General features: G+C 29.4%; 1 protein-coding gene across 1 annotated transcript; it reads right to left on the reverse strand.

The window, feature by feature from the left end:
• On the reverse strand, nucleotides 1–24,960 carry inaD (inactivation no afterpotential D). Its single transcript, XM_065513028.1, has 13 exons — nucleotides 24,817–24,960; nucleotides 23,815–23,926; nucleotides 5,009–5,079; nucleotides 4,742–4,948; nucleotides 4,612–4,684; nucleotides 4,337–4,545; nucleotides 4,178–4,268; nucleotides 3,655–4,010; nucleotides 3,410–3,562; nucleotides 3,273–3,344; nucleotides 1,097–1,351; nucleotides 733–1,029; nucleotides 1–378 (listed from the first exon to the last, which is right to left on the reverse strand). The coding sequence occupies exons 1-13, from the start codon at nucleotides 24,958–24,960 to the stop codon at nucleotides 190–192; spliced, it is 2,229 nt and encodes a 742-aa protein (XP_065369100.1). The 3' UTR covers nucleotides 1–189.
• Nucleotides 24,961–25,630: the final 670 nt, after the last annotated feature.

Below are 25,630 nucleotides of genomic sequence, written 5' to 3' on the forward strand. Positions count from 1 at the left end.
TTTATTAAATTATGTGTTTTTATTTTATTTTCTTAATTTCATCAATCATATTTAGTTTATAACAATTACCTACCCAGACATGTCATGTTTATTCTTATTTGAGTACATACTTTTGAAAATATCTTAAAATTAAATTTAAAACAATAGCAATTTTCCAGCTTCAGCTTAAAGTGTCCTGCAAATCTTGATTTATTTTGGTGGTTCTGTACGTGTTGTGGGTTTGGGTCGGGTTATTTCCAAAGAGATTTTACCAGTAGCTCCCTTAAACAAGGCGTAGCAAACTTCAAATGTCAAACCTTCCAGTGAGTCGCCATTGAATTTAGTAATAATGTCACCGCGTTGTAATTTATTATCGATATCAGCATAACCAGCAGAGGTCTGCAAGGAAAATATAATAAAATATGTAACTTGTAGCCAGCCGTATTCAAAAGACTGGCTGACTATCCCTTATGGGAATACATACTTAGCCACTCTTTAGTCAATAAAGAGGTTATTGTGAAATTCGAAAGGAAACACTTTCGAAATACAATGCAAAAAGGTATACAGCCCAATATGAATAAAAATTCCCATTGAATAGGAAAAATGAGAAAAGGGGAAAAACTCCCGGGGAATTTTTATTCATAATTGGGCTGATATTCTTTGGTATAAAGCATACAAATTTGAACGAATTTATTTCCGAAATTAATTACACAATAACATCCCAGAAGTTAATTTAAATTTAGTAATACTCACAATTTCTGAAATTGTGCATCCTTTTTCATTGGGTGCCAACGAAAGACCCAAATCCTTGCCAGCTTTTTTAGCAAACTCCACCTTAAATGTCTCCACTTCGGGAGGATCGGCGCGGTATACTTGTATGGTTACAATTTTCTCATATAGTGTATAGAATAATTGATGAACTTTCAAAGTAGTCATTGCTTCGCATTGGACTTCTTTGCCATTTACTTGGATGATGTGATCGAAAATCTTCAGGCGTTTATCTTCAGCTATAACACCCTCAGGATAAATGTGAGTTATAATACAGCCCGTCTAAGGATACGCATTATTATTAATAAAGCATTTTAAACATATTTAATTGAAGTAAAGTTAAGCTTACCTTGACATAATTGTTTTTGCCACCCACAACAATAACACCCAAAGGTTTCTTATCGGTTTTTACTTCTATAACAATCTTACGACCTGGCACCACTTCAATAATTGATGGGTCAACGGGTTTTTCCGGTTCTTTGGGAGCTGCCGCTTCTTTTTTCTTTTCTTCCTCCTCTTTTTCTTTCTTTATTTGCTCTTCGGTTTTTAAAGTTAACACGACCAAATTCACAATGCCCTCGGCACGTTTCAACAAAGCCACCGCCTACAAGCAAATAATTTAACAAATAAGTTATTTAGCGTAATTCGTCTTGATTCCAAACCAAAAAGTTCAAATTGCATTATACAAAATAAAATTTTATATAAGGTCGTCTCCTCGTACAAATCATCTGGGGGCTAATTACCGCAGTAGAACACGATCGAATACCTATTCGAACATGCGAGTATTTTTATACCCTTCACCTTCGTGAGAAGGGTATATATAAGTTTGTCATTCCGTTTGTAATTTCTACATTTTTCATTTCCGACCCTATAAAGTATATATATTCTGGATCCTTATAGATAGCGGAGTCGATTAATCCATGTCCGTCTGTCTGTCTGTCTGTCTGTCTGTCTGTCTGTCTGTCTGTCTGTCTGTCTGTCTGTCTGTCTGTCTGTCTGTCTGTCTGTCTGTCTGTCTGTCTGTCTGTCTGTCTGTCTGTCTGTCTGTCTGTCTGTCTGTCTGTCTGTCTGTCTGTCTGCCTGCCTGTCTGTCTGTCTGTCTGTCTGTCTGTTGAAATCAGTTTTCTGAAGACCCCAGATATCTTCGGGATCCAAATCTTCAATAATTCTGTCAGACATGCTTTCGAGAATTTTGCTATTTAAAATCAGCAAAATCGGTCCACAAATGGCTGAGATATGAGGAAAAAACCAAGACAACCTCGATTTTTGACCTATTTTTTTTACCTATATCTGGATTTCTAAGACATTAATATAGACAATATGGATATCTAATGATAGATATTTCAAAGACATTTGCAACGACGTATATAAGACCATAGTAAGTTGGACCTACAATGGGTCAAAATCGGGAAAAAAAATTTTAAAATTTAAAAAAAAAAATTTTAAATTTAAAAAAAAAAATTAAAATAATTGAAAAATTTTTTTTTCCAAAAAATTAAAAAACAACTGGAAAAAAAATTAAATTTTGTTTATCTAAAAATATTTAAAATTTTGAAGTATAATTTGGTGAAGGGTATATAAGATTCGGCACAGCCGAATATAGCACTCTTACTTGTTTTATTTATAATCACCCTTATTCTATTTGGCGTCGTCGACATCGCCGGCAGTATTGAGTCAAACAATTGTATATGTTTCGCCGATATCGATAACAAATGGTTACTATTGACATAAGAATGTAGAATTTAACTGAATGTTTTAAAAACTTTTTATGGATTTAAAATCTATGGAAGTTAAGCTCTTAGTTGAGTATCATTTGTTATATTAATTATTAATACCGTTTCTGTCAACCTTGATATTAATAATTAATATCAAGGTTGACAGAAACGGTATTTTCTATTATTCCGGTTGACGGTATTTTAATGATAATGGTAAATTCATCAAGAATTAAAATACTAATAAAATTAAAAACAAAAACATAATTCGTTATTTCTGATTTTAATTTAAAAGTGTTTTTTACATTAAAACAAATTTGAAGTTTTTGGTACAGAAATTGTTTAAAATTTTAAGAAAAACAAATAATTACAAACGAATATCAATACCACTTTGAAAACAGAAAGTGGTTTCATTCCGAAAGAAATTTTTATTATACTTTTTCTGAAAAAGCGAAATACGGAATTAATTCCACTTTCGATCGGAATGGAATTCTGTGACAGGTCTGTAAGATAGCTATATTCGGAACCTTATACACCCTTCGCCATATCTTATATACCCTTGCATAATCTAGCAAACATACTTAATATTTAAACTAAAATATTGTACTCAATTATTATCAGCTCAACTTCCTTAAATTCTTGAGATAAAAATATCTCGAATATGATAAGCGTGTCAAAATTATATATAAAAAAATGTTTTGCCGAGGAGCCCTTTTTGGCTGTCGAGTATTGTTATTTGTCGAAATACAATGCCAACTTGTTTATATTCGTATCACATGACGATGTAAACATCAGGAGAAATGTTATGCATACCTCATCATAGTTGGATTCCACACAAACATCTTTGTTGACGGCCAATAACATGTCACCAACTTTTAAGCCAGCCTTAAATTAACAAACGTATTTACTATACATAGGAATATTTGAAACCACAAATACAATTTACTTACCAACATTGCATTAGATTCTTCGCGTAAATCCGATATGAAAATGCCATTGCCCACTTCCACATGCTTGCCATAGATAACCATTATACCCAGAAAACCTTCCTTTTTCACCTGCACTGATCTGGCTTTAGCATATTGCTCAAACAGGAATTTGGTCTAGCAAATACAAATGTATGTATGTGTATATATGTAACATTATTTGGTAGAAGAATAATAATAATACAAGTCTTTAAAATCAAAGTTCTTACATCATCAATCTCTGGGGGAAATTTCTTAATAGGCTTCACACTCATACCCTCATCATTTGGTTTTCTGCGGGATGTTATTAAAACCAATCTTTCGCCATCGATATTTTTAAATATTACCGAAGCGTTTAAATGGCAACGATTTTTCAAAACAGTACCATTCACTTCTAAAATCTCATCGCCAGACTTTATATCCACCGAGGCCAAGGGGCCGCTCGTATTTACACCGGCCACAAAACAACCCATCTTTTGGCGATCACTATGACCCGCCAAGGCAAGTCCCAATGCTGTGTTTGTGGGTCTAACAATTTCAAGTTTTTTCAAGTCCCTCATTGTGTTGTAACGCTTATTGATTTTAGCTAAAGCAAACATATTTTAGTTATACTCGTAATGTACAAGTTGTTACTCCGTAATTCTATTCGAAAACAAGATTAACTATTCGTATTTTTATGAGAATTTTAACATTTTTATTTCCGAATCGAATTACGGAGACATGCTGATATACATAAGTAATTTATTTATTTACCCTTGGTATAGCCAAACTCATCTTCCGTTTCTTTGTCCCGATCTTTTTCCATTTTGTTAAGCTTACAATTGCCTGCAGAGGCGCGATCAATCTAAGAATAAAGTGGTCGAGTCTGTGTTATAAGAATAAAGTTTTGTTGATCTGTTTTTGTTTTTGTACCTCAACACCAGCAGCCGTTCTTATGCGACCGGTCATATCGCGTGTATCTTCGTCATCATCGTCAAGGTTTTGATCCGATTTACTGCTCGTGGTAGTAAAATTTGAATTTTTAAGCATCGCATTGACATTTGGAGGTCTTCCTGGGGCTTGTTTCATAGATTGTTGCGGTTTTATTGCAGGCTGTTTCATGGTGGGTTGTTTAATCGAATCTGAAAATATATTTAAATAGTTTTTTAAATAATTTCTTTAATACAGTTATTAATTCCAGTTATTACCTTGATTAAACATATTGCGATTTTGTGAAAAACCATTTTCCTTAATTTCATTACCATCTTTGTTGCTTTGTTCCTTTAAAACAAAAGATAAAATTAAGTTTGAAGACAGATTTTATTCCTTAAAATTTACCGATCCGTAGGTCTGCAGTTCTAAGTCAATTTTGCTACCAGCTTGCTTGATCAGATTGATAACTTCCGGTTCTGTGGCGTCTCGTACATCTTTGCCGTTCAGTGTTAACAAACGATCACCAACCTTAATTTTTCCACACAAATGTCCGGGACTATCGGGCACTATACCTTTAATAAAAATACCTTTCGAGTTTGATCCATCTCTGGCCTGTTAAATTTTAAGTAGATTTTTGTTATTTATTGGAAATAGGTATAAAGATTGACTTACCTCTCCTCGTACTATACTTAGACCAAAAGATTTCTTTCCGGTTTTGTCTAAAGTTACGGATTGTACCTGACCTAAATTATGTTTAAAAAGTTTTGGATGTGAACAATATTAATATGTTTTTTTTATTTTTGGTTATTATCCTTTTGGATTAATATATGTATACTGTGCAATTAAAATTTGTGAAACGGCTGTCAATAATCGTAGACATGATGAAATTTTATCATCAAAGGTGAACTGCTAGCAATCTAGCGAAAACAAGAAGTCTATAGGTTTTTTCAAGGTAGGTAGGCTAACGATTCATTCACATTAATATTTTTCCTGATTTTTGATTAATTGTGGAAGATAGTTTTATTTTTTTGAAATAAATATAACATAAATATTAGCAAAAATTTTGTCGTGGGTCACAAAATTTCAAAATTTCAAAAATTTGTAATTGCTTCTTGAATATTAAATGTGTTTTGTCGTTCAGCATATTTCAAAATAAAAATCAGTTCTTCTTGAACAAACAAACTCCAAACACCATGTTTTCATTGATCAAGCGCGGACACAGGACAAGGCTTTTCAATTTTTGTACAGGATATTTTCATTTTGGAAGGAGAAATTTTTCATTCCCCCTAGAGATTTGCTCTTGAATTTGATTGATTGCAACTCATTTTTGATTCATTAATTTCAATTGCCAATTTTTTTTCTAATTCAATTGAATTAATTCAAAATCAATACAATTCAAATGAATTGTAAATGAATTGCTAATTCTTTTTTCTAATTCATTTGAATTAATTCAAAATCAATTCAATTCAAATGAATTGGAAATGAATTGCAACTCATTTCTGCCTAATTTGTTTGAATTGATTCAAATTTCATTCAATTAATTTTTTCAATTCAATGAATTAATTCAAAATTTAGCTAATTCATAATGAATTAAAATCAAAAAAGAATGATTCATTTACAGCTCTGTTCTGTAAAACTTTTATACATTGACATTTCTCTCCCCTTCCCTTCTATGAATTGAAATTTGATCAAAGCAGGAATTACAGTAGTTTTCAACCTAAATACCAGCAAAATATTATGTCATTCGATGCGTTTTCAAGGACCGTTCATGTGATAATAAATATTTATTATATTTTTCCTTTAGAACAAATATGAGAAAGATCAGCTTATTAAAACAAATTAAGCTTTAATTTTATTCGTTTTAATTAAAGATTTTTAAATTATATTTATTTATTATATTTTATTCACATTCTAACAACCGAACCTACCTACTATAGGCCATAATCGGTTATAAATTTCTATTTAAAACTACTTTAATATTGCCAGATTTTTATACTGTATTTTATAAGTGGCAATACCAATAAAAAATCCGTATGGCAACACAGTATTAAAAATAATCGAACGTTATTTTAATTCAAATTGTTAAAAAAAGTGTTATTAAAATATGTTGCTCATGTTGCAGGAAACATGTTTATGACATTTTCCAATAACAACTGAGAACTTTGATGTTTTTTGAAGAAAATATAGATTTTAAGTGAAAATGTAGAAAACAAACTGTGAATGAATGCACAGTGGGTCCGATCGAAAACATCGAATAAAAATTATTCGAATAATCGAGGAAAAAAATATATTTTTTATTCGAACTTAAGTTGCGTTGTCAGTTTTCGAAATGTTATTATAGATTGCAACTGCCAGCTATCATTTTCTGTTGACAAATTGGCTCTTAAGGATTAATTTCCAATTTGCGCAGATATTGTAAATGTTAGATTATATATTTTTTTAGTTTCATTAAAATCGCTATCATTCATTTAGAAATTCCAAATATTTACCATTGAACTTCACGATTTAAGGGTTAACGTTGTCCGCTTTTAGTAAAACTTTCAGAGTATATTTAAAATTTAAAAACTTTTGCAGGTATTGACATAATTTTTTCATATTTTTATTCCCTATAATCTCAAAAAATCCCAATGTGATGAACATAAAATTCTGAAATTTTTTTTTTAAATTTTATAAATGAGATTTGAAACCGCATTTAAAAAAATTAAGTAAAAATTAGCTTTTATTTTAATATTGTATTTTTTTATTTTAATATAGTACGTAAACTTTTTTCCTACATTTCTTGTTCAATTGGCCTGAGATATGTACGTTAATGGTCTGGGAAATTTTTTAAAAATTGTTTGTCTTTTATATTTCATTATAACCATAGCCATTGTGAATAAAATACAAAATATAAATATTTTTTATATTATTTTAGTTTTTGTTTCCAATTACAAATATTTATTTTCAAATTATTTATTAGTTAAATAAAGTATTTGTCTAATTTATTAATAATATTTACAGTTAAATTTATGCATATTTATATCTTTTAAAACAAAATAAATTATAAATTAAATCATTTTATATTAGTTTAATTAAATTATATTGATATTTTTGTAGAAAATATTAAAATTTTATATATTCAAATAAAATAAAGTTAAATAAAATTTAAATTTATTTCATTTAGATACAAACAAAATCAACTAATTTATTTAGAATATTTATTCAAACAAAATACAAAAAACTAAAATTATTCAAACAAAAAATTATTGAATAGAAATAATTCTAATAAAACTTTAGAAATATTTTTATTTCTCACAAATTTGAAACAAATAAATTTATTTTTCCAAAAATTACTGAATAGAAATAATTCTAATAAATATTACGGAATATTTTTATTTCATAATAATACTGATGTAAATTGTCTTCTGATGGCATTCTGAGTTGAAAAAGTTATTTTCGAAACGAATTCGAAATTTTTTCAGATTTAACTTGTTATACCCTTCACCTTCGTGAGAAGGGTATATATAAGTTTGTCATTCCGTTTGTAATTTCTATATTTTTCATTTCCGACCCTATAAAGTATATATATTCTGGATCCTTATAGATAGCGGAGTCGATTATGCCATGTCCGTCTGTCTGTCTGTCTGTCTGTCTGTCTGTCTGTCTGTCTGTCTGTCTGTCTGTCTGTCTGTCTGTCTGTCTGTCTGTCTGTCTGTCTGTCTGTCTGTCTGTCTGTCTGTCTGTCTGTCTGTCTGTCTGTCTGTCTGTCTGTCTGTCTGTCTGTCTGTCTGTCTGTCTGTCTGTCTGTCTGTCCGTCTGTATGTTGAAATCAATTTTCTGAAGACCCCAGATATCTTCGGGATCCAAATCTTCAATAATTCTGTCAGACATGCTTTCGAGAATTTTGCTATTTAAAATCAGCAAAATCGGTCCACAAATGGCTGAGATATGAGAAAAAAACCAAGACGACTTCGATTTTTGACCTATATCTGGATTACTAAGACATTAATATAGACAATATGGATATCTAATGATAGATATTTCAAAGACATTTGCAACGACGTATATAAAACCATAGTAAGTTGGACCTACAATGGGTCAAAATCGGAAAAAAAATTTTAACCCGATTTTTTTTTTCACAAAAAAAAAATTGAAAAACCAAAAAAAATAATTTTAAAATTTAAAAAAAAAAATTGAAAATTTAAAATAACAATCGAAAATTTTTTTTCCAAAAAATTAAAAAAACAACTGAAAAAAAAATTAAATTTTCTTTACCTAAAAATATTTAAAATTTTTAAGTATAATTTGGTGAAGGGTATATAAGATTCGGCACAGCCGAATATAGCACTCTTACTTGTTTTTTTCTTAGTTTGGGAATGGAAAAATTCCGGGAAATTCGGAACCCAAATTCTCTGATATCTATTATTCTATTTTTAGAAACTACTACTTAATCATTGATTACCACTAGAATATAAAAACAGATTTATGGTTTCAATTTGAGGTTTATTATTAATTTAAATTGTGAAGAACAAAATACATGAATTATTTTTAAAAACTGTTTTTAAAGTAACTAGTTGTTGTTAAAAATTATCCTCTGACATGTCATTCATCCTAGGGCTATTTAATACCCCGCAAGTGAAAATAGACGTTCAAAATATGGTTGAATTATTTTTGAGCATTGTGTTTGTTTTTCTATAGCAAACGAAGGATCTTTTTCATAATCATCGGAAGAAAAATCTTCGTCCGATCTCATTTTCACACACAAAAATATTTTTCTATAAAATTGTTCAAAAATTTGTTGTTAAATATTTGACTTTATTTTCACAAATAAAATTATTCAAAGAAAATTTCTATGAATAAAAGTATTCAAAAATTTTTTGTTGAATATTTAAATATTTTTCTTTTTTTGGAGAAATAAAATTATTCAAAGAATATTGCTTTGAATAAAATCTATCAACAAATTTTCGAATAAGTGAAATAATATTTTAATCATAACTACATAGTTGAATAAACTAAATTAATATTTAATTTTTAATATAAAAACAAAATTTGAAAATAATTAAATTTTTTCATATTGATTAGAATATTTTAAAATCTATTTATTACATAATAAATAAAATACAACTTATTGTTACTAAAATACAAATACTATTAGTATAATTTTATAAATGTTTATTCAAAACTTTTAAGTATAATTTATTTAATATCGTATTCTATTATCGAATAATATTTAATGCTTTATATTCGAAATATATATATGTTAATTAGTATCCTATTTTGAAAAATATAGAATGATATCAATATAAATTTATTTTTTCAAATAAAACAAAAATTCAAAAATAATTAAGTTTTTGGAAATATTTCGAATAAAAATATTCACAATTTACAGCTATGATTATAACTACAATTATGTACATAAAAACTGAAAAACCAAACTTCAGCATCGTTACGGCACCAGTTACGTTATCCTATCATCCTTATATTTTACACAGAGTGTTTCTAAATACAGAGTTCTAGAGGGGGACGGTCAGTACCTTCAACATTTTTTCGTCCATACAATAATTACAAATTAACAGCCTAACCCCCATTAACACGAAGTCTAGTTATGTGTTAACTAATAGTTATATTGACAGTTTTCATACAAAAATAATTTTAACCGACAGTATAACTATTGGTTAACACCTAACCAGATTCGGGTAAGAAATTTTAAAGTTAATTTTTGTTAAAGTCGAATTTATTTTAAAATAGAATTTTGTTTTTATTTCAAAAAAGCTTCAAAACTTTTTTCAACATATACATTCAAATAATTGAAAATATTTTTCAATAAATGTAAATAAAAAAAAGAAATTTCAAAAAATTAAAAAAAACAATATATAGATAAAAGTTCAAAACAAAAAGCTTTTTCTTAAAATACTAAAACAACATTTTAAATTATATTTGAAATTAGTTTTATGGTACGAAATTTAAAATAATAGTCAACTTCATGGACTTAAATTCGACTTTAAGGCTTTTGTAGTTAGGCTGTTTGTTTTTTTCGTACCGTAAGAAATATTTTAAAAAAGTTTCAAAACTTTTCCCAACTCATACATTCAAATAAATGAAAATATATTTCAATGAATGTAAATAAAAAAAGAAATTTCAAAAAATTAAAAAAAAAACAAACTGTACATAAAAGTAGAAAACAAAAAAACGTATGTATTTTAAAATAATAAAACAACATTTTAAATTATATTTGAAATTTGTTTTATGGTACGAAATTTAAAATAATAGTCAACTTTATGGACTTAAAATCGACTTTAAGGCTTTTATGGTTAGGGTCATAGAATTTAAATCAGTAAAAGTTAAATAAAATTATTGTAAATTCAGAGTAAGTGAAAAAAACGTCTAAAATATACAATCATCGAAATTTATATTATAGTTTTGAGAGGTATAGAATATAGCTACCCGACCCTAAATAATCATATTTCGTATTTTTTTTTTACAATGTCAAATTACTTGACGTGTTTTATGACGCAAAAACGGTATTAAGTTTTGATTTTAATTGAAGGTAAAAGGTGAAGGACGACGTATTTGTCTTCTAATGAAAAACAAAAATCGTTGCTTAAAAACGTGGCGCTACAAATCTGTTTAAAACGGAATTGTTAAAATAACATTTAAGCTTTTTGTTTCTAAAATATATTTACATTAGACCGGTCCTTAAAAATATAATTGTTTTGGGCGGGCTTTGGTTTGTTTTTTAGTGGCGGAAATCGATTATATTTCTAACAAAGTATAAAACATGAATGTCGAATGGAAAATAACCAAGTTATAATGATTTTAATGTTTTATACATTGTTGAAAAGACAATGTTCTCGTTATCCAATTTTGCAGCAGTATTACCCATCCAAAGCAAATAAATTTTTTAAGGGCAGGTCTAATTCACATACAAATTATATTATTGGAAATTTTTTGAATTTTTTTTTTTAGGTTTTTACAAAATTCCTTGAACCATGGATATGGCGAATTGTACATCGATGGAATTTTTATATAAATATTGTTTGTATCCATATGATAAGTAATTTAATCCATTTAAATTATACTTTTAGTTACATAAATATCTGTTAAATTCCAACAATAATTACATAAGCACTTTTCTATTACACACAATTTCATGACAGCCGTTTCAAAGCGTTAAATTCGAGTAAAACTCACCACTAGACGCGTTTAATTGCACCATTATTTATAAAATTTTATGTGAATATTTGGGCATTAAATACATAAAATCAACTAATAAAACCAGTATTTATTATTTTAATCGGAATTAATATTTTGCTCTATTTGTAGTTGAACTGTAATTAAAACACATTTGAATATAAAGTGGCTGGGAAAAGCGATAACCGATTTGGTGCGACAGCAGTCAAGTACTATTCGAAACTGAAAATGAAATTAGCGAAATGCAATCATTGACTAACTAACTGACTTAGTGAGCATTTTCCTTTTCTCTAGTATCCGGTGTTGGTCTATCGATTATTGTTCTTAAAACAGTTTTCGAAGGGAAATTGTTTGTTGAAATACCAGAGACTGAGACGACGACGACGACAACAAACAAATTTAATTAACTTATGCAAGCAAACAAACAAATAGAGAAATCAAAATTTTCTTAAACTATAAAATGCCAAAGACGAACTCTGTATGGCCAAATAATTGAGCAAATTTCTCCGTTTAGGAAATAACCAAATGCTTTTCCTTCCACATTAAGGTTAAATTGTATCTACACTTGCAAGATGAGTAAAAATTTAAAACAAAAAAAAAATATTCTAAAAGCAGAAAGAATAAAAAACAAACTCATGTCAATATACCTCAATTGGAAACCATAAAAGTGCCTTCAAATCGTTAGAAAACTATTTTTTTTAAAATAATACTGTTTGAAAAACATGTTCCAATGTCTGTCTGTTAAAATAATACCAGAATTTTACACATGTTTGTAAAACATTATATCGAAATATTAGGGTTTCGCAAAATTTTCGAAAGTACTCGTGTATACATATGTAGGTTTAATTATGTGGTAACTTGGGAAAGTTGAAACTTGTCTAAATGATTGTACAGATAGCGTAATCGTAATTTTCAGGCTTCTGATTTCCTAAGAAAATTTTCACAACGGCATCAAAAGATTTCCAAACCACTGTTACTAAGAGCTAGTTTCTTACTTGTCAGTTAAACGTAGCTTAACACGCTATTATATTAAACCTGAAACATATTTAGCCGGGATTTAACCAATGATTGTGTTTCTCACTTCTGGATTAATTTTGTTAGCATTGCCATACTTTTCAGTCAAATCACATGTTCATTCCTCAAAATGTTTCATTTACATTTGACAGTACTTTAATTTTATAAGAAAAAGCAACCGCGTTCATAACATTTTTTGTAAATTTTAACTTTGTAAAAGAAAAAAAGTGCATTAAAGTATATAAATGTATATTGATGTTAAAATCAAAACAAAGAGCTGCTGTTCTGAATTGTTTATTTTATTTTTCATCTGTTTGTGCTTTGGCATTTTATACTTAGGTTTAACTCACCAATGATGCTCAGTTAAATCGAGATTATATAGTAAATAAACAATAAGTGAGAAACACAATTATTAGTTTAATTTAGGTTTAAACGAAGAATGTAGATTATCTTTATCCCAGAAACTAGCTCTAAATCTTTCATTAAATATATGAAACCAAAGGATCACACAAATATTTATTCATAAAATCGGTTTTTAAATTAATTTTGGACCACTTTTTCCAACATTACTGGCCGTATGTCACGAATAACACGAACAATGTTGGCCTCCAAGTCGTCAATTGTTGTTGGTTTATCATCATAAACCTGTGACTTCATGTAGCCCAACAGGAAATAAACGAGAGGACCTGGGAGGCCAATTTACAGGTCCATTTCTCGAAATCAAGTTATCGCCAAATTTTGATTTTAATAAATCGAATCACATCTTGACCGGATCAATGTCATTCATATTTTCAAACAAAAAATCATTGATCATGATGCGGTATCGATCTCCATTGACCGTAACGCCAGCTCAGGATTCATTTTGGAAGAAATAAGGTCCAAACGGTGCATTTTTTTTGGATGTAATTGAGTTTGTAGGGTCTGTGGTGGTTTGGTCTCACTCCATATCCGTCAATTTTGTATATTAACAAATCCGTTAAGCCTAAACTGAACCTCATCGCTGAACACAATTTTGCAATAAAACAGTCCTCCCTCGATTAGTTATTTTCAAAGTAAATTTGGATAATTTGTTAGAGTTGTAGAGTCCATCTATTCATCATGATTTGCCAGAGTATACTGATCATAAATGTCATAAAGTTAGCACAGTATGACAGTTCGTTTGACAGTTAAACTTTTCGTAAGTTCTGTCGGCCTTAAAAACACCCTTTACATGTCTAATTACAATCATATACGAGTAGATATAAATACTAGCAAATTTCTGAATTTTATTGCAAAATATGGCACTATTATCTTTCGGGATATAGTCCTTGAGCCAATTTCTTGTTTAATACTTAGCATTTTTCTTCAATATGTATTTCAATTTATAACAGTTTGGTTTCGATATCATAGATCAACAATAAAGCATTTTATTTTTGTCCAGTTGTTACATGAAAATGAATAATCACTGTGGGTTGGTCTGAATAGTACATATTTTTTATGGAATGATATTTTTTTTTTTGATATTATCCAGGAAATTAAATAGAAACCCTGCTATTTATATACTCACACGAGTATATCTACAGATATATGTATACGTCTGAATAGACGTGAGAGTGTGTGTTTGTGGGTATGTATGGATTTGCAAATATTTTTGTAAGCCTCTGTTTTATTTTGTTCATTGCACAATTTATTTTTTTTTTTACCACTTTCGTTAAATTTTTAAATACGTCATAATGTTCGTATGATGAGGAAAACTTTCTTTTATTTTTTGCACATAAGTCTACCTTGTGCCTATTTATATCATTTCCTTGTTTATTTAAATTGTTTAGAAATAATAAAAATCCACTGATAACTATTCCATACTTTACAGAGTCTTATAATATTTTATTAAATGTTAATAGCCGGTCATTAACTGGAGCGGGAAATAAGTTTAATTTTAATCGAATAAATCGATTAATTTTTAAAATTTTCTTGATTATTTGAACGAATAACTAATTTCAATAATTTAATAAAATATATGTATTTAAACCCAGACAATTTGTAACCCCCTGTCTATACCTGATACATTTTTATCATGATAAACGTCAAAATGGTTGTCAATATAAAAAATTATCAGGTATAGTTGCAATTTATTAGTATTATTGCTTCGTTATGACAAAATTGTTAGTGCTTTTGCTCAGACAACTTTGTCTTGACAACAAACGTCATTTATTGTTATGATAAATATTTGTCAAGTATAGACAGGGGGTAATAATTTGTTTTTTAACAATTAATCAAAATTTAAAATTAATAATACATATGTATATAGATGTAAATAATAATAAATTATGGCATTTTAATTATACATACACAGGATGCGATACTAAAATAAAGTATATACTCGTTTCTCCCAGGAAGGTTTGGCATTTCAAAAAAGTATCAAACGTCCACTTTTATGATGTATATGAAGATGCATTTTAAAGTTTTATATGTATTAGTTTAGAAGTTATAAGGTTACCGAATTTCCCAGTTTTTATCTCTTCTCTATCGAAAGAAATTACGAATTTTTTCCAGATTGAACTTAGTCAGAATTCTTAAATTGTTTATTGAATTTTGGCCGATTATTTGAAATATTTAACTTGTTTTTGGCTTAATTTATTCCTGGTAAGGAAAACTATTTTATAATATTTCCCGGGAATGGAAAAATAGTAGTCAATCTTAACCCTCTGTCTATACACTGACAAATATCTATCATAACAATAAATGACGTTTGTTGTCAAGACAAAGTTGTCTGAACAAAAGCACTAACAATTTTGTCATAACGAAGCAATAAAACTAATAAATGGAGACTATACCTGATGATTTTTTATCATGATAAAAATTTATCAGGTATAGACAGGGGGTAATAAAAGCTTTAAAATTTAAATGACACAAAGTAAAATATTCTCAAAATTTTAGAAAATATAATTAAATTTTGAAGAAATTAAAGAAATGAACAAAACGTGATGGAATTATGTTGCTTTGAATCATGCCACTACAATTACAATTGTTAAATGTTATTTCGGTAAAAGCTAAGTGAAACTATCATAAAATCGTCTCGTGAGAATGTCAACGAAGTTCATAAATATGAGCAAATAAGAAACAAAATTCACAATCAATAGCTGACCATATTACATTATACCGATAGTGCATTGTAATCAATAAATTAACCCAAAAGAAACTTAGAAATCGGATACAAATTTTAGAACTTATTCAACTTTTAAGCCAGTTAAAATTCAAGACTTGGAACCAATATTATTCGCGAGATATCGATAGCAATGCCGGATAGTTTGATCGAAAATTAGATCTTTCGGAATTGTCTTTAAAACATTGAAATATCATGTTCTGAAATTCACGTGTTTCAAATCACTGATAGTTTTTAAATCACACTGTGATTTTTGCCTGTTCTATAAATCATACATTTTAGTATTTTTCGGTGTGATTTTATTTACCCGAAATCAAACAAAATATTATTCCCATTTATGCTTTAATATGTTTAAATTTACATAAAAAAACTATTAAATTGTTGAACATTTTCAATATGATTTAAGAAAATATATAAATTAGTTTGGATTTTTAATAGATAGTAAACTTAAATAAATTAAATCAGAAATAGAAAAATCACAAAAAAAACTAAGTTTTTACAGCCGAAAAAGTGTCTTTATAAATTTGTAATTTTTATGTTTTTTTTACAAAAATTGTTTTATAAACCTTTGAAAATTAAAACAAGGAAGTATGGTCGGTCAAGCCCGACCATATATTACCCTACACTAAGTAAAAGAGCAAAAACATTTTTCTTTTAAAATTTCAATAATTTATATTTTTGAGTGATTTTTGGAAGTGGGTCTTATATGGGGGCTATGATCAATTATGGACCGATCACCATGAAATTAGGTCGTGTGATTTATGTCTATATTAAAGTTAACTATGTTGAATTTTGTGTGTATACCAAAATTTTTAAGCGATTTATGCACGTTAAAGGGATTTTCGGAAGCGAGTCTATATGGGAGCTATGACTAATTATGGAACGATCGCAACAAAATTTGGTAACATGAATTTTGTGTATATAAAACTTATATGGAGCGGAATTTGTGGAGATACATATATAAATTAATCATTTATGACCGATAAAGTCCAATTTCGGGAGGACATTTGTATGGGGGCTAGGTGAAATAATGGACCGATTTCAGCCAGTTTCAATAGGTTTGGTCCTTGAACCGAAAAAATAACATGTACCAAATTTCATCGAAATATCTTCAAAATTGCGACCTGTACTCTGCGCACAAGGTTTACATGGACAGCCAGCCGACCAGACGGACGGACATCGTTAAGTCGATCGGTATACTTTAAGGTGGGTGTTAGACTAATATTTTTGGGCGTTACAAACATCTGCACAAACGCATTATACCCTCCCCACTATGGTGGTGTAGGGTATAAAAAACCTAAAAATTAATGAACCTTTATAACGACTTACTTTAACATTCCATACAATTTCATATCAACCCCTTACAGTATGCTAAGGAAAATAAAAGAAATTCAATTATTTTTTAAAATTGAATACATATGGGCTTTTTCACAGAGAGGTCCAAAGTGACCGAAAATAAAAATATTCATAAACAAATGATTTTTTTCTAAATTTTGTTAATATAATGCGCTTTTAGGTAATCTTTGTTGTTATCATGAGAAAATTGTACTGAAAACGGAAAAAAATATTTCTATCAACAACAAATTATTACAAAATAATGAAAAGTGGCCGGACATAGTTTGATTAACGGTAATTTTTTCATTTGATTTTGTTAATATCATCGATTGTTATTAGTACACCGCGATCGTGACTGACCATTGTAATTCAAATAAACATTTAAAGACTTTAATTAAAACAAGTAAGAGAGCTATATTGGGCTGTGCCGAATCTTATATAAAATTATACTTCAAAATAAAAATTTTGAATATTTTTAGGTAAACAAAATTTATTGTTTTCCAAAGTTGTGTTTTTTTTTAATTTTTTTGAAAAAGATATTTTTCGATTTTTTTTTTAAAATTAAAAATTTAGTTTTTGTTTTTTCAATATTTTTTTTTTAATATTTAGCGAAAAAAAAAATTTTGGTTAAAAAAAAAATTCGGTTAAAAAATATTTTTTCCGATTTTGACTCATTGTAGGTCCAACTTACTATGGTCTTATATACGCCTATCTATCATTAGATATCCATATTGTCTATATTAATGACTTAGTAATCCAGATATACATATGTAGATCAAAAATTGGTGTATGTAAGTTATTTGGGGGCTTCGGAAAGTTGATTTCAACAGACGGACATGGCTTAATCGACTCCGCTATCTATAAGGATCCAGAATATTGTTACGTTTTAACCTTTTCAAAACGCGGATACTTTTGATTGCAAATAAAAGCCGTTTAGTAGTTTAAAAATTGTAACAACTCTTTATTTATTTAAAATGTACAACAACCACAGAATTAAATAGCCACTCAATGTTTTTATACAGGTTTATAAATTCTCAGAATTACAGACACAATTTATAATGTACACGAATTTACTTGAAAAACACAACACACTTTAAGGCACTCAGATGATGTTTATTCGAAAAGCGTCTCTGATCAACTCACTAACAACTGCAACCTCTGCCACTATTTATAACACTGCATTACCATCTAGAAAGCTCTTTAACTGTCAAAGTTCGAATATTCTAGATCATACGCCATCTGTGGTGTACTTTCTACAATGTTCTTTAACTGAATATTCGAATACAGCGTTGCCAACTTACGATCAAATCAACTGAAAGCTTTTATTTAACAATGCCCACAGATATGTTACAGTCTGCCATTACATCACTGTTATTTGAAAGCATTATGCTACTTTTAAATCAGCCCTTAAAATCGTTATATTTGAATTCAAGTACAATTTCGTAACAATATATATACTTTATAGGGTCGGAAAATTATATTGTGGAAATTACAAACGGAATGACAAACTTATATATATCCTTCTCACGTAGGTGAAGGGTATAAAAACAAGTTACTGCGTCAATAAACATTTTATTTTGATATTCCAACTCGCAGATATTTGCATTTTTCTAGAGTTTAATTTTTTGTATCGTTCGGGATACAATGTTTATTTCTAATATGTTAGAAGTAACTAATCGACAATACCTACATATATTATTCACTAAAAAATAAGCTATAAAAATGTAAATAAGAAAAAAATTGTTCAAGTTTCTTTATTTTTTTCACTTCAGAGGCTTACGAATGTCGCGTTCGGGACTGAGGAAATGATAACACAGACTGAATAACACAATCAGAACAGTGGCGTTCCAACAATAACAAAGATATATCTTTTCAACTTGATAATGTATGTATAATAATCATTTCCCTAATCTTGTTTCCAATATTGTTTATAATTTTTTTAAAAGTTTCAAAATTAAATTTGTTTTCTAAATTTCAACGCTGAAGTGTATGTAACAATTTTACGTTTACATATCCAAATACATAATAGAAATAAGTATGTCTGGATGTATATATTTGTGTACATATTTTTGGGTAACTTATGAATTCATTCAGTGGAAAATATTTTAAATGTTATAGTGCTTACATTTTTCAATGGAATATATTTTTAAACATTCACTTGCTTCACTTCGTAAAAGATCACAAGAATTTGTTTATTATTATTAAAATGTTGCTGTAAATTATACAAACTTTATTTAATGTTGACATTCCAAAAGTACTTGTGTGATTGTGTTGTTTACATGCACACATCCAAACATAAATACATTTGAACAAATACATAGATATGTAAGAATATTTAACATACATACTTGTATTGTAGTTTACATCCAACATACACCCACTCTCTTATTTACAGTAATACACACATACACAAACATAAATAGTATACATACATACATACATAGTTACATATGTATGCATGAGTGTGGAGGTATGTATGTCTGTATGTACTTAGTTTGTTTACATTGTTTCATATCCGTTTCATACAATTGTGTCATTTTGAGAAAATCCAAATACGCAAAATACACAAAATGAAAATGTTATTTTCTTTATTTACACAACAATGGGGATGAAGTGGGATCCAAACACTCCACTATCGGATTATTAGCAATTTTAATACAAATACTATAACTACACTTCAATATCTAGTGTATTTATACATATATATATTTTGTTTTTGGTTCTTTTATTGTAGTAACTGTTTGGGGGAGTATATACTAGTACATCTCTGTACATACATGTAGTGTACAGTACAGTACACTGTATGTACACTACATACATATGTACAAATGTGTGTATGTGTTTGTCTCCCTCTGTTTGTACGAGTGTATGTATGTGTGTATTTATGGATGATGTACAAGTCAAAAAAACACACAAATTGATTGTTGTACTCAAACACTAACAAATACAACAACTGTATTCGTTGGGGCCAAACATTGTTGCCAACAGTTTACACTTTGGGGGAGAAATATTTGAAAGTTTGGGGGAATTTATTGGATATGAATTTAACTTTATACAATACTCTCATTGTGCAGATTTTCAGAACTGGAATAATCATGGGGATATTTCAATAGCCTTTCGAGCCAGTTTGGATTACTACCCCCTCCGAATTTATTAAAAACCAGAGTAAACATTATACTCCTGGTTGGGCATTATATCACGTATAATTAATTTTTACTTATGGGGCATTTCATGTCAAGTGAAATTTGCACACAATTTTTCAACAAGATCGGTCGATAACTCTCTGAGTTAGAGGGGGTCGAAATTTGACATTTTGGTCAAGCAGGTGTTTTTTCTTATCCATGTATCTTATAACCTATTGTTCTTAGCAAAATGTTTAAAAAAAAATTTAATATTTTTTTCCGAAATCAAAAACTTTTTTGCCTTTGTTTTAAAATGGGCCCTTTTTGTTTTTTCTTAAAATAAAGCTTAGATATTTTCCTTGAAGACCTATTTGGTCGCTTAGTGGGATGCGAGTGGGATATCTATCAAAATAAGTATTTTGCAACTCAAAACGTACAATTTTTGACTTTTTTTGCAAAATCAAAAAACTTTGTTGACTTTTTTTCTCAAAATGAACCCTTTTTTAAATTTTTTTAGCGCCTTATATAAAAAACCACCTGGTAAAAGAACAAATATGTATTGTAACTCGAAAAAGCTTGATGGTATATTTGGTGTATGACTAGGGTTTTTATCCCGGGAATTCCCGGTACAAATTTACCGGGAATTTTGCCAATTATTCACTACCCGATTCCCGGGATTTTTAGTCGGGAAATACGGGAATTAAAAACTGAAAAGTTTTTTACAGTTTTTTGCCTATATCTCGGCAATAATAGACCGCATTATTTATTTGGGGTTTTTCGTATGAAAATTTAAAAAGTGAATTTATTATTTATAGAATTTATTTATTGAATCATTCTAATTTCTTTAAATTTGTTCTTCAAATCCATAACAAAATAGCTTCAAAAATTTATTAAATGATTAAATTTTTTTTCAATTCAAATTTAGTACAAAAAGGCTTAAGACATTTTTTCAATTAATTTTGTAAATGATTTGATTTTACAAAAATTTAATCATTCAAATAATAAATTCTGTTATTAATTAACTTCAAAATTTATTCAGTTTAAAAAAGGCTTTGTAATGAATCTAAAAAATTAAACATTAGGAATGGATTTATGGAATGAAAGGCTGACATTCTTTAATTACGGATTAAGATTTTAGTGAATTAAGCTCAAATTTTATTAATTAATTCGAAGCTCTGATATTTAATAATTATAACACTAAGTTTTTATATGAAATTTGTCTATAATATTTCTAATTTACAGTATCATATTTACTTCGGAAATAGCCGGGTACCCGGGAATGTAGAATAAAATTTCCCGAATCCCGGGAATCAAAAAAGGTCGGGAAATTAAAAACCCTATGTTTGACTTAAAAATGCGATATTTTTTCAAATTTTTTGCTCTTATTTTGAAACATTTGTACAATATAAATTTATTCAAAGTATTGACCATTGTTAGCTATGAACTTTTCCCATCTTTCAGGCAACATATGGATTCCGAGTAGGGTTCCTAATTTCCCGGACTTTTTTTCTTTCCCGGGAGGAAATTAAAAAATCGTTTCATTCCCGGGAATTCCCGGGAATTTTTTAACATTAAATTAAAGCAAAAACCAGAAAATTGTTTTCGAATAAATTTACTTATAATTGTACCAGGGTTTTAAAAGAAGTATAAAATAACTATACTTGGTTCCTCAATGTTGGTCTAGCCTTTATAAGGGTTTCTAATTTAATAGTGTCATTTTATCGGCATTGCCACATTCGTAGTTTTTATCAGTATAAAATCAATAAATTCTTTGTTTAATTAAAAAACTTAAGAATTTCGACTATATTAAATATATAAAACATGCGTAGTTAGAGACATTTTTCATATCCGAAAAAACCTATGGATATAATAGAATGATTCAATTAGCAACAAATTTAGCCATCGAAACGAATCTGAAAATTTTAACTTTTAGAAGAAAACTTAAACCGAAAATTAACAAAAAAAATATTCCCGGAAATTTTTCCCGCGTAGGAACCCTAATTCCGAGCCAAAACAAAAACGAATAAATCCAATTTCGAATACTCTGATACAAAATGAAGAGCATCGATCGAAACGAATAGTATTCGGACGGGGCAAGGTCTGGCCTATAAGTTTTTACCAGGTATTGCATAACATGGCCCAGCGTTGTCTGGCCGCATATTCTGGGTGTTTTTCGGCAAATTCTACCTTAAACGAATCAAACAAACTGGTCCCACGAATCAAACAAACTGGTCCCATGTGATGGTCTGGCCAGATTTCAGCTGTTCACACTAGATAAGACGCTTTTGGGTTTGGTGTCGATTTGGCATGTTCGCCGGACTGCATGTATGATCTCTTAAACTTCGGTTTATCGTAATGGATCCATTTTTTATCGCAAGTACTGATTCGGTTCAAAAATTGTTTTCTTTTATAGCGTTCAAGCATCATTTCGTCTCGGTTCAATTCGTATGGTACCCAATTTTCCTGCTTTTGGATGAATTCTGCGGCTCGCAAAACGTTTTTAAATTGCTGCTTGATTTTACAAGCTCTTGTTAAGTTTTACACAATCTTCATGGAGTAATGCCTCCAATTATTGGTCTTAAAACTGGCTTGGGCGATCTTTGTCTTCCGTGTCAAAATCACTACTTCTGAACCGCACAAGCCACGTTGAAACCGATGGAACACATTCACCATAAGCTTTGGTGAGCAATCAGTGTGCTTCAGCGGCACTTTTTTTGAAAATTAAGGAAGTAAAGCAAAATTTCCGGCATTTGTTGATTCGTTGGCACAAAATTCGACATTTTCAAAACCAAAAAACACTTTGTTGTTTACTAACATGTTTAATAACTAAGTGCGAATAAATGTTAGATATGTACCTTTCAAAATTATATACGCCATCAATTGTAAATTCCGTATTTTTAAGTCATACACCCAATAAAATATATTACATTCTTTTGATCCATAAACTATAAATTTATAATCTATATATATAAAAATGAAATGGTCCATGTATGTAATGGTATCACGTGAGAACGGCTGGAGCGATTTGGCTGATTTTTTTTTATTCGATTCTAAATTTTCAGGAGATGTTTTGTAAAAAAAAAAATTAAAAAATTCGGGGTAAAACTCGGATTTTTTTTCATTCCAGTCAAATGTAATAAAAAAGCTCCCTAAAGTATGCAGTACAAATTTAGATAGTTTATTTTCAAATAAATAAGAACAGGCATGTGTATGTGGGTTGGAGATACTTGAAGAACTAATATTAGTAAATTATAATTATACTGTAAAATACAGATACATTTAACTTATCATATTTTAATATTATTTGTATCATTTATTATCATTTCGGCATATCAGCCGAAATTTTACAAATTGATCCTATAGTCTCAGCTGAAATTATGCAACAATTCATCACAGAGGCTTGGCAAAGCAAAAGGTTCCCAAATGAGTGGTTAAAAGGTACAATCTTTAAACTTGCTAAAAAAGACGATCTAAGTGATTATAACAATTGGAGGTGTATTACACTCCTAAATTCAATATATAAGCTGATGGCGACAATAGTGAACAGTCGCTGAAACATGTTGAGCAAGATTTACGTGACGAACAAGCAGGACTCCGGCCAGGCCAATGCACTGCGAATCATATCGAACAGTCCATCGAATATTCATATCCATCTGGTATTCATAGACAGCCCTAAGAAATAAAGGTGTACCCACGAAAGTGATTAACATAATTAAATGAATGTATGACAATGCCATGATCCAAGTCTGACACAATTGAAACAGTATTCACCACAAATGCTGGATGTAATTTATTGCCTTTACTATACTGCTTGAGATTAGTAAAAAAAGGAGAGGAATAGTTTGTAATCTGCACAATCATTTAGAGGATCTCGATTTCAAGGACGACATATGTTTACTCTCCCACAAACACAACGATAGGCAAATCAAATTGAATCATCTTACAGTTCTCTCCAAAGCTGTAGGACTTGTCTACTCTCCCACAAACACGACGATATGATCGATTGAATGATCTTACAGTTCTCTCCAAAGCTGTAGGACTTGAATGGAACATAAGGAAAACCAAGCACATTGCTTTAATAAGAACAATGTCGATCCATTTATAATAAACAATCAGGAAATTGATTATGTGAACACCTTTTGTTATCTTGGATGTTTGATGACTATATCCGGAGGCATATATGAAAATACTCGTTCCAAAGTAGGCAAATCGAGATTAGAGTTTGGAAGATTAAAACATATATGGCGCTCACAGCAACTATCTCTGAATAATTCTCAAAGATCGGAGCAAAAAGCTTCAATCAAATGTTTTTTAAAAGAAGAACAAAAGTGTTATTTTTCGCATGATATTAAACAAAACTCTAACTAGGAGATTTTTCTTTACAGAAATTCCCAATTTAAATCCTTAAAATATTTATAAAATTTGACAATACTATTTTGTGGTACGAGGGCACTCAAAACTGAAAATCACTTTAGCCAACTAACTGACTATAACAAACAATAACAACAACAGCAGCCAAAACAATAAGTACACTCACCAACATACATACATTCACACATACATACACTCTCCCATACAGATGCATAGATACACAGATACAAACCAAATAAAAGTCCTGTGCAATAAACATGCGTCATATCAACAGTACAATTAAAATAAAGTTCTTTTTGGAAGTATTAGTGAGTAACTACAACTACAATTGCAACAGCAACCAAAACAACAACAACAGCATTGTGTATTATAGTTGACAGAAACCATGTTGTTTGTGTTTGATTCTCTAAGGGTGACGACGTCAGACTTTCACTAGTGAGAGATGGTGGCTGTTCTAGCATCATACCCATCCTTTTGTTTGTCCGTTTATATGATTGTTACTGTGTATTTCAAGAGATTCCTGCCTGTGCTCCTCATTCAAAATGGGCGGTGTTCACATGCCAGCACAGATACAAAACACGACATTTTTGGCAACGCCTTTTTTTGTGAGTAAATTTTATATTTTACCTGTTTGAATTTGAATTTTTGGCACTTTAACGGATGCTAGTGTTAGTAAATACTCTCCTGGTTCACTCTCTCTCTATCTAAATACACTCATCTACAATATATGTATATTAACTAACTCTATGTCCTGCCTGTTATCTCTCTTGGCATGTGCATGTGTGTTTGAGGACGAGTGGAAATACTTTGGCTGGCGTTAAATGTTTAAACAATTTTGATGTTTCAGTAGACTTGAAAGCTTCAACCAAAGTCATTTTTTCGTTTGTTTTACTTCAATGAAAACATGACTAATATCTCTACTTTTATAATTTGTTTTTGCTCTTCTTTGTACGACAGTGTGTGTGTGTGTGAGTTTGTCGTATCTGTGTATACGTGAGTGAGAGAGAGTGGGTGTATGTATGTGTATGTGTTAGTATGTTTGTTTGTGTTAAAACATTTGTTTATGTGACTAAAAGGAAATTATTTTATTTGAGGGTATTTATGTATTATTTTTATTTAACTTGAGTAAATTTTTTAAAC

Source organism: Calliphora vicina, chromosome 5 (assembly GCF_958450345.1).
Source record: "Calliphora vicina chromosome 5, idCalVici1.1, whole genome shotgun sequence".
NCBI lineage: Eukaryota > Metazoa > Arthropoda > Insecta > Diptera > Calliphoridae > Calliphora > Calliphora vicina.

Excerpts from the sequence above, each read along its gene's own strand:
- inaD (XM_065513028.1), bottom strand. The coding sequence starts at position 24,960 with ATGGGTATGATGCTAGAACAGCCACCATCTCTCACTAGTGAAAGTCTG. Across the intron at positions 4,269-4,336 it reads GAACGGCTGCTGGTGTTGAG|ATTGATCGCGCCTCTGCAGG; the intron begins GTACAAAAACAA and ends CTTTATTCTTAG. Across the intron at positions 3,563-3,654 it reads TTCCCCCAGAGATTGATGAT|ACCAAATTCCTGTTTGAGCA; the intron begins GTAAGAACTTTG and ends TGTATTTGCTAG.